Source organism: Myzus persicae, unplaced genomic scaffold (assembly GCF_001856785.1).
Source record: "Myzus persicae strain clone G006 unplaced genomic scaffold, MPER_G0061.0, whole genome shotgun sequence".
Classification (NCBI taxonomy): Eukaryota; Metazoa; Arthropoda; class Insecta; order Hemiptera; family Aphididae; genus Myzus; species Myzus persicae.
This window is the reverse complement of record NW_019103924.1, coordinates 151,347-162,099: the sequence shown is the minus strand read 5'-3', so window position 1 is coordinate 162,099 and position 10,753 is coordinate 151,347. Positions and strand designations below refer to the sequence as shown.

Below are 10,753 nucleotides of genomic sequence, written 5' to 3'. Positions count from 1 at the left end.
TCACTTGTCACAAATTAAATTAATATAATATACTTAAGTACAATATCTTAATTGTATGTATTTCGTGGTACGTCTAAGTAGTAAGTGGTGTAACCACAGATATATACAATATTATCATATTTGTATATAATATGAATATATCTGTGTGTGTAAGGTGTAACAAATCTAGTATANATATGCTGCTCGGCCAAGGATATGATACCAAACTATAAAACTATAAAAGTAACACCGTTTGAAAATATGTAAGGGAAAAAAGTCGAAAAGCCGGGATCCGGTCACGTCCACAGACATAATATAGATGGACTGCGCGTTCCTCACCCCACGCCATCAAAAAATTCAGCCATAATAACAAGACTTGAAAAGGTAAAATAGCACGGATACGACATTTTTACTGTTTTTATTCCAAGGTATTATTTGGTTTAAAGAAAAGTGATAACTGATAAAAGATAAAAACGCGGCAACTCTCTCGTGGTAACTATCACGGTTAAAGGTATATCTTTAATCGTGGTAACTATTCCGTATTTCCGTATCATGGAGGAAAGCTGTTGAGAGAAACATTTTTCCATGATTATTTACCTTCTACACGAGTTTATTATTGCTGACATGATGAGGGCTGAACGCGCGGGCGCGGTCCATCTATATTATGTCTATGGGTCACGTAGACATCGAGACCATAGAGTAAGATAAGCAACAGATAAGTACTCCAACACTGAGATGCGGTCGTACCTCGTACGGACTACGGACAGATCACAAGCGAGTAATGATTGACAAGTAATGACGTATGAAAGTTCATACGTATAACGAGTAATGATTTGAAATAATTCGAGTAATGATGTTGTGAAATTGATAACTACTCTGTTGGATTGATAACGAAATTCTTGCTTATACCACGACCGTAGAATATTATATTATACGACATTTTTGTTGTATACATCAGCTGCAGCTGCAGTGCTACGACCACGACAATCAATCATAATATTATTATGATATTTTGGCCCGGCGTGGTTTATACATCGGTGTTGGTATGATTTTATTTTAATGACATATTAAGCGATAATAATGCGTGTTTAGCCTCTTTGACATATTTTTACCGTTGGTACGTTAATGTTTTTTTTTTTTTCGTTCGTCGCTCACGGTTTGTACCCGAGGTTTATAGATATTATAATATAATATTATGGTATTATCATTATCTATGGGTATTATAGTTCTATCGATCTCGGTTTTGTTTGTACTAACACGTACCTAAACATAATTTACGGATGACAAACTGTAAACTATCTATAATGTCGCGGTAACCACTGATATATACAATTAGATTGGATAACTAGATTGGAAGTCAACCGCCATATGCGTGGTAGTCAATGTTTACATTAATTATTGCCATCATTTCTTATGACTATAAAATATATTTGTTGAGGATGACAGTATGTGTCACTTGTCACAAATTAAATTAATATAATATACTTAAGTACAATATCTTAATTGTATGTATTTCGTGGTACGTCTAAGTAGTAAGTGGTGTAACCACAGATATATACAATATTATCATATTTGTATATAATATGAATATATCTGTGTGTGTAAGGTGTAACAAATCTAGTATATTATATTGTATATCATATAAATTTGTGAACTATAGAAAAGAGATTAAACAACACGTATAACTAGGTTAGGTTAATTATTTAATAAAATATTACAAAATAAAAAACAAATACATTCTTTAAAAAATGATTACAACTTTTATACAACTGAATATAGGTAATAATATTAACTTTTTTTACAAATTAATACTATTGCCTATTATTATTGCTATTGTATATATCTGTGGCGGTAATCGAATTCTACAATCGTATTCAAGATTTTCAAAAAAGTCTTTTTTTTCTTTTTAGTTTGAGTTTAGACCGTAAAACAAAAAGGTCAAAACCAACAATATTAATCAACATTTATTGGTGAACGAACAACCATAATTCACATAACATTAAAACCAAAAATAATGATTTTAGTTATTTTGTTGCAATTTAAAAATATTATTTATGGATATTATATTAAACTCTTAGAATATATTATTATATTTTATATACACAATGACATTTTTAAATGTAATTTTTTTTGGCAAAAATGAATCAACCTACTGTAGTAGATACTATTATACTAATGCCTAATACTACAATTAATTAGGTACTTTAGCACAGTAATATCATAAAATATACCTACTTAGTAACATTATAGGCTGACCGTCTTCACTCAGAATGATATTATTATATCATTGAGTTCAAATTTGATATATTCCATTACAGTGAACCACTGGCAACTTACTATACAGCAGAGCAACATCCACTTACCCTCTTTTTTTTATTACCTATTAAAGTTATAAAAGCATCTGAGCTTATACTGAGTTAATTTACAGATTGATACATTTTATTGAATTCACATCTAGTTACTACATTATTTTATGCAAACTTGGCAATAATTAATTACTAAATACAAATCTAAAATAAATTTTAAAAATCTTAGTGGGCACTTTAATAAAAAATGAACAAATTTCAACATAATATTATAAGCTAAATAATTCTTTATGACTAAATACAAATTATTGGGTACTTAGTAGTTTATATTAAATAGTATTATAAATTATTATGCTATATAAATTAAACTTAGATGAACGTAATGAAAGATCAAGGTCGAGGTCACCTATCATAGGTATGGAAAACAATGAGGAAGGGGCTCAAGCGTCTAGAAGAATCCTGGGGCTCAGAGGGCGCATGATGTACGCCGATCCACTTGGGTATACTTATGTACAAAACAATGAATCAACAAATTGGCGGTAAGTACTAAAAGAATATCATATACCTGGCACCTGCAATAAATAAATAAATTAGAGTTTCTAAAAATAAAATAAACTTATATAACTTTTACTTTTGTTGCTAAATAAATAAATATTATATTATATTATATAGGCAACTTCGATGTTCACGGTATGAACAAGGTTGTAGGTCGACAGCATCAATGCCTTTATATCTAATAAACGCGCCAAATGTTATGTATTCTGGACATGGCCATCATTATGGACACAACATTGAAATTTGTGCACTCAATGAAGCGGTGAGACAGCGAGCTTGAGTGGAGGGAACATCAGCTAGAACCATTTTTGAAGAAGAAGCTAGAAGGTAGACTTATATTTTGTAATATAACTGCGGAAATGTGCTAAATACTTGAATTAATTTCTCTTTTTAGATTCCCAAATGCAGCTTTGGAGGTACGAGCTGAACAAACTCTTTGCGCAATTCGCTATATTGGTCGTCGCTCTAGTCCACCTACTCCCGAAAACTTAAGGGCCGTGGGAGACACCATACTGTCGCCAACATGGCGAAATCATCTGATACATTGCACAAATGATGTCAAAGCTTCATTTTTTAACGGAAACTTGGAGTTCATAGAAAATGGAGAAATTACTTTTGGGGGACTGTTATTTTTAAATTTGCAGTTTTTGCAAAGGTTTTCGCCATATATTTACCAATCACGAGTTCTAGCAGTAGACGGAACTTTTGGCGTCATACCACGAGCTCCTGGTGATGCCCAACAACTGGCGACAATTTATGTTGTCTTGGATAATATTGTAAGTGATCTGTTGGACTATTAATATTACATTTTTTATTAAAATATAATATTAGTTACTATTGTATTTTTAGTCCGTTCCTGTGGTGTATGCTCTGTTAAATCGCAGGACAGAGAATATGCATATGAGGTTTTGCCAATTCCTGAGGAATGATTTTCCTCAGGGAATATTTAATTGGGAAAATATAACTATTGTTGCCGACTTTGAAACTGTTCAATGGGTTATTCCGGAATGTCGGCTGGTCGGGTGTTGGTTCTATTTCAGCCAGGTACACCTACTAAATTAAAGTCTGTTATAATGTATTCAGTATTAATACTAATATTGTTATATGTTAACTGTATGTATCATATTCAAACACTATAATTTCATTTTAAGACAGTCAGATTTTTTTTTAACATGAATTATTTTTGATAGAGCATAGTACAGTTCATTCAGACGCACAATATGTCAAGATTAACGATTGCAAATCATATTGTGGCCACAATAGTGAGAATGGTAATAATAAATCACAAAAAGGTTTCATCAATATATAAATTGATATGATGCCAATAATTTTCTTTACATGTTTTTGGTAATAGATTATAGCTTTACCACATTTACCAGCAGAGCGTGTCCCTGAATTGCCAGAAGACTTCAATATATGCTAAGATCAACTATTGGTCGCCACCCGCCGGTGTGGATTTTCTACGGTAAAATATCTCATTTAAATAACAGATATTATATGTGTGAACATTAAATTATTATGTATCAATTATTTGTAGATCGATTGCGTTCTGTTAAAGCCAGAGTAAGGAGAGAAACTTGGCAAATAATTAGTGGACAAAGAGTAAGAATTTAATATACTGTTTAGTACATTTTGATAATCTTTTTCTGATGTACTTATATATAATTATAGGTTTGTCGATCTATTGTGACATCCTGAGATACTAACAACCACATTTTGGCTGATGCTTTGGACAGCATACGGGGCGTTACGATACAATGGCATACTTGAGACGAGTAGCCTACTCAGCAAGAGGCTATTTGGATCTATAAATAGACCAGTTACCTAATGGTAACTCAACAAATTACATTTATGTCTACAAACTAAATTATACAATGATTGTTTTACCTACAGAAATCATCAGAGATCTGGATGTTCAAAATCCGAAAAGGGTCAACATTCAACCACAACCACCAGCTCCACCAGTGCATGTTTGTGGGGTTAGAAGGCCTAGAGGTCGTGCACGTCAATTGGTTGAAAGGCCAGATCCGGTTCCTGCTGATCTTGATGCACTGGGCAATAATCATAATTTAAAGTATAAAAGTTAAGTTTGTCCTTGGGGGTATGTATTCTGTTTAGAAAAGACATTGGGTTGTTCAGCACTAGATGAAATTATATTTTCTAAAAATATAACATTATAAGAAATAATGTTTTGTATTTACTATTTTGTTCAAGAAATTTTTGAAGACGTGGTTGAAGAATCTGTAGTACCAGGAGATGAAGGTATAAATAACTTTTACAAATTAAAACTTTACAACTTATAAAAAATTAAAATTAAGATCATGATATTGATTGTATTTAAGTTGATCAATCGGTCGATGTTGAAATAGTCTTATTAGGACCTCATGATTTTCTTCTCGATGGTAAGTAAATAACATTACAATTCTATAACACATAAAATATCCTTAAACAATGTAGGTACACATAATAAAGTTACTTCATAAAAACAGAAAAAAAAAATAAACAAAAGATAAGACAATACAACACTTAGTAATTAAATTATAATAATAATTCATGTTAATGTAAATAATAGGTAATACTTTGGAATTCGAGAAATAATATTAGATTTAAAATTAGGTATACAAATTAAGTCTAAATTACTATGAGTATTTTTACGGGCAATTGAGACAGCAATTAAAAATAAAATTTCTGAGCAGATGGCAAAGCCATTTATGACATCAAAGACAAATATAATACTATATTCTGTTAAATTATGTCTAATAAACTCCTTATCTATGGAGTCTTGTACCAAATTAAAAAAGAATCTCTAGGTATAGGACATTGAGAAATATAGACTAGTTCTTTAAAAAAACTTTTTTTGAACAGTATCAAGATCATTTCTATATACATTACGCATCATAATTTATTAGAATTATTAGAATTCCAAATTCTAGATTTGATGTAACTGGGGAACAGTACAAGTATTTTTAAACATAGTACAATACTCAACCTATCAATAGGACAACCATTAATTAGATAATTAAAAAAAAAAAAAATACTACATGAGAAGGTTATATATCTTACACTGTCATACACTAAACGCTAGTTTCATATTGAATAAACATTTCTTTTGAATTTCATAACATAAGCCTATTATCTAGATTGAATACACCTTGTATCATCTGTGCTCTATGTTTAGAGTGATAATTAAATAAATAATGTAAATAACATAATGACACACTTTAAAATCAAAGGAGGAATATCAATTGAACTAGCACTAGATGGGTAACAACGAAATAAACAAATATACAGTGATCAATGGTAATAATACATAAAAATGCATAATAATGCCAATTAAGTTATTATGCCTAGCTATCACAATGCATTATATTTTTTTGATTACTCAAATTTTACTCCTGTTCCTATTTACACCAAATAATAATATACTTCAGTTTTGAAAATATTTATGATTATAAGCATGGTATATTATTATTATTTTATATCATGAAATATAACAAAAAATATAATATTATTAATATGATAGTCATAATATATTATATTAATTAGTTTTAAAATTATTTGCTTACTTTTTCTCAAGGTGAGGTTCCCGATAGGTGCCAAATATGTCTCCAGAATAATGGGGATATTGAAGGAATCAATATTTTTCTGCCGTGTGGACATGGATGGTGTTGTGACACTTGTGAAGGTAATTGGACAAGAGGTTGCCCCATTTGTCAGAACCAGCTAACAACAACACAACCAATTCGTATAATGTGTCCTAGAATAGGAGAAGGTGAATATAATTAGGAGTTAGGAAGTTTAATAATTTGTATCCATACCTCTACAGTATATATAATATGTACCTATACAATTTTTTACTTTAGGTACTTGGATGAAAAGTACATTACAGTTGGACCCCACAGTACCTGGGTGTCTAGGATTTATGCGTGTTCCTCAGTATGTACCGGATATGGCACAATACATCCTGCTAAATTGTGGCCATGGTTGGTATTGTTCAAATTGTATTGAATCTCAACCAGAAACATGTGACGTTTGTGGTGATTCAGTTGATGGTATCATCCGCATGTTTTTGAGTTAAATTTTTATGCATACAATTTAAAGTTATAAATCATAAATGCAATATAATAAAAGCTCAAATTATTATTTGATGTACAATTTATGTTGTAAGATACAGGTGTATTCATGAAATTTTATCTTCCGCCAAAGATATACCATAGTCCATTGGTCTAGAGATATTGTAGATAAGAGGTATTATAGCTATAAGCAGTGGTCACTGATATATCAAGTAATATTATTTTATATATCTGTGGCAGTGGTATATTTAGGATTTTGATTAAATATATTTAATCAATGCCTGGGTACATCTTTTTTTTATCCCCTCCCTCAGTTTTTTTATAGGTTTTAAAAACCTATTTGTGAAACACGTTATTGTAAAATCATTGCCTTCGTTGTTCTGCTTAGAATCTAATAATATTGTGTATGAAATTCAATAATAATAATATTATTGTAATCTGTAATTACTATTATTACTATTATTAGAAAAGTATATTAATATGAATAGGTATTAAATAGTTTGTCCGTAAATAAATTAAATAAATTAAATACTATTTCTGGTAAATTCAAGTATTTAAAAAGTGCATCATCAAACTTACAAGACATTTTCAAATACATTTTGTAATACTTATATGTGACCGAAGGTAACTTACAAATTACTGTATTTTTGATATAGGTATGGCACTCTTGTACTGACTGTATATTAGATGACACTAATACCATTGCCCACAAGAAATGTTTAGTTTAGGCACAGAAAAATTGTTTAAGGTATTCAATGACCAACATGTATTATTTGATGTGGAGATTGATTGCACAGAATAGCTTTATATTAAGACATTAATAGAACGTTTTGTTGCCTAAATCATTGTAAATTTATTTTCGAAAAAAGAGCTCCCACAAAAATTTGCTTCCTGCCATAAATGGCCCCCCCCCCCCCCCCCTAAATACACCACTGGCTATAAGTCTCATAAAATATATGAACATAACTCAGTCTATACATTATAGAAACATTTTTGGTCAAATATTTACTACCTATATTTTCTTTAAAGTCGATGTTAAGTTCAAAATCAAAGTTACGGAACACATCTATTTTCACATTATAAATGACAGCATTTGGACTCTAGTGGGTTTCTAATTTCTCACTGTTTCTGTTTGAGACAGAACTAACGTAATTAAAATGTATAAGTTTATAACACACTTACGTATTATTGATTAATGATGGCAATTGTAAATTGTTTAACAAAATATACCTATTGAATATCATGTTGTCGTCACTAAAAGTCACAATTAACAATACTTTTATACGTTACACGTGTAATGTAGAATAAAATTTAAATTATTGTTAAACTAAAATTATTAATTAATATTAGTTAATTGCATAATAATAAATTAATATTATCACGTCATACTACCTATCATAGAATAATATATAATTATATCACAATTCACGATCACGAATTATTTTATATTGATAGTACGCATAAATATTTCACGCAGAACCGCGGTTATAGCACAGAATAGATACACAAAAAATATCAAAGTAGTAATATAATTTGTTTTAATATCGTAGTTATTGATAATCGGAGCAATGTATGTCGAAGCAGTAGCATTAATTTATAAATCGAAGTAGTAAATAGTCGTGGCATATTTTGTACCAAGCCCACATTGATCTTACGGCCGGTGAGCATTTCAGTTATCATATTTTAGAGAGTATTATAGATAGATCTAATAGATATATAATAATATAATATAATAGATTATTATTTTAGAGTTCGATGGTGGTACCATAGACGTAATGAACAATTAACGTTTAATTTTTCAATTAAAAAACCAATCAGACACAAGTAACCACTAATCAGTCATCGGTGGCGGCAACAAGTCCTGAACCTCTCTGCAACCGGCGAGTAAGGTACGTTTTAATAAGTTTTTCGAATGTTTTTTGTGGGAATTGTATAATGCCGTTTCATTACCTACGCGTTCTACCGTGTGATTAGCATTCGGTTGCTAATTTGTTCACTGATTTAATACGGGTTTTTTTTTTAATTCTGAGCGGAGCGTATTAACCCTACTAGTGATGAGTGTTTTTTTTTCTGTCTGCCATCACTCATCGCCTTTTGGGGCACTAAAAAATAAAAATGCTCCGATTTTCTACTTTAGCTTACATTCGATAAGAAACTAGAAAGTGGATCCAGTTGGTACTTTGGGGGGTCCAAAGTAATAAGTTCCCCAATAGTTTCAAATGCGTGGCTTGTAAAACAATAAAAAATTAAGTAAAAATGGGTAGTAATTTTTACGCAAAACTATTTTTTAACAAATCAGTTTTTTTTTTTTAGTATACCTAACCCAGAAATTAATCACCCTAGATAGGTACATTTTTTATGGATGTTAATTTAAATTATTTATGAAATTAATTATTTATTTGTAAATAAACGAATAATCTTAGATAGTAGATACTTGAAAAGTTGAAATTTTCTCAAGATATTTATACTATATATTTCCATACTTACATAATACAATTTTCAAATATAACTGATTCTTTACTTCTATTATAGTTCTTTATATCTACAAGACTATAGTTACAACATTACAACCTATGACCGTGTGGGAAACGTCCCAAGAAAACCATTTATGGCACGTGCCACTGGTATTGCCGAGGCAGTTAGTGTAGCAAGTAAACTGTCCATAATACCTTGTTCTAGGAATTATTTTTATTGCTAAAATATTTTTGTCAAAAGTTGAACTTCAACGCCTCTCATGTATTTTTAATATCTTCAATTGTTATTAGCAAAACTTATGTGAGATCTTGTATTCATTTTTCAAGATTTTTCATTGAGTCTAAAAGTATTAAACAAAGATTTTAAAAGAAACTAAAAAAAATCAAAAATTTAAAAACCATATAAATAAATTTAAGTAAGTCTTTAAGTAAATCTTTATATTTTGAACGTTTAATTGTGTATATTATATAATAATGGTTTGAGTACCTAATAGTGGCCCACACAGCATACATATATTTATTTCAAGTACAATAAATATTTTTAAAAAAATATTGACTTAAATATTTAATTGTTATTGATTTTTCATTTTTGAACTTTTTATCAATGTTGAATAAAATACATTTGAACCATTTACAGTTCTAAGATAAAAATGTTTAAACAAATATTTAATTACTTTTAACGACATATTAATTATTTTCTACAAATTATATAATTAATAGTGGATTATTTTTAATATATATTCTTCCAGAGTAAATCAAATAAAAAAGCAATTAAAAACATTTCTTGAATGCTGCAGGTACAGTAGGAGATGCACTATTTTGACAACTTAATAATATATAATATATCTATATATCAATATATGTCATTTATAATTCATTAATACATTAATGTATATGTTACGGGCAAAGTGGAAAATTCGGGCAATGTATACAATGCCCGGGCATTGTGCACAGTGACCGGGCATTGTATACAATGTCCGAGGTATATTGGGCAATGTAAATTGTGAAGTATTTATACAAATAATCTGCATAATATATTTTGTTAGATGATAATGATAAACTAATATGAATTTATAATCGACATCTGATTGTGCTTGCATGCCGATCAAGTCAATTTGACAGCGAGAATTCATTTCAGAAGATATGATTGGTTTTACAACCAACCCTTTTTTAGCTGTACTTCCCTTCTTTTTACACGATTTGCAATTATTTAAGTATAACATTATTACATCTCTAGTTATATTTTTGTACTTTTTATTAATCTCGTGTTCCATTCTATTTCTACCTCCATGTCCAATTGACAAATGAACTTCATGTATAATATCATATAACTGAACATTATGCACATAATATTTTATTGCATTAC

The 10,753-nt window shown here is 29.7% G+C and overlaps 2 protein-coding genes and 1 pseudogene across 2 annotated transcripts in view; all 3 read left to right on the top strand.

Moving 5' to 3' along the window:
* Positions 1 to 2,584: 2,584 nt before the first annotated feature.
* On the top strand, positions 2,585 to 3,144 carry LOC111036416. The gene is made up of 2 exons (XM_022318427.1): positions 2,585 to 2,824; positions 2,958 to 3,144. Exons 1-2 carry the CDS (start codon positions 2,637 to 2,639, stop codon positions 3,118 to 3,120), a joined length of 351 nt encoding a protein of 116 aa, XP_022174119.1. The 5' UTR covers positions 2,585 to 2,636; the 3' UTR covers positions 3,121 to 3,144.
* Positions 3,145 to 3,713: 569 nt separating this feature from the next.
* LOC111036415 lies at positions 3,714 to 5,258 on the top strand (annotated as a pseudogene).
* A 3,159-nt stretch (positions 5,259 to 8,417) lies between these two features.
* Positions 8,418 to 10,753, top strand: part of LOC111036406 — a 10,289-nt gene continuing 7,953 nt past the window's right edge. Inside the window, exons 1-2 of the mRNA XM_022318422.1 lie at positions 8,418 to 8,573; positions 8,663 to 8,802. The gene's annotated coding sequence lies outside the window, so the exon portion shown is untranslated. The remainder of the gene's footprint in view (positions 8,574 to 8,662; positions 8,803 to 10,753) is intronic.

Bases quoted from the DNA above. Each gene is read 5' to 3' on its own strand.
- LOC111036416 (XM_022318427.1), top strand. From the start codon at position 2,637: ATGCTATATAAATTAAACTTAGATGAACGTAATGAAAGATCAAGGTCG. The intron at 2,825-2,957 runs GTAAGTACTAAA...TATATTATATAG, and splicing joins AATGAATCAACAAATTGGCG to GCAACTTCGATGTTCACGGT.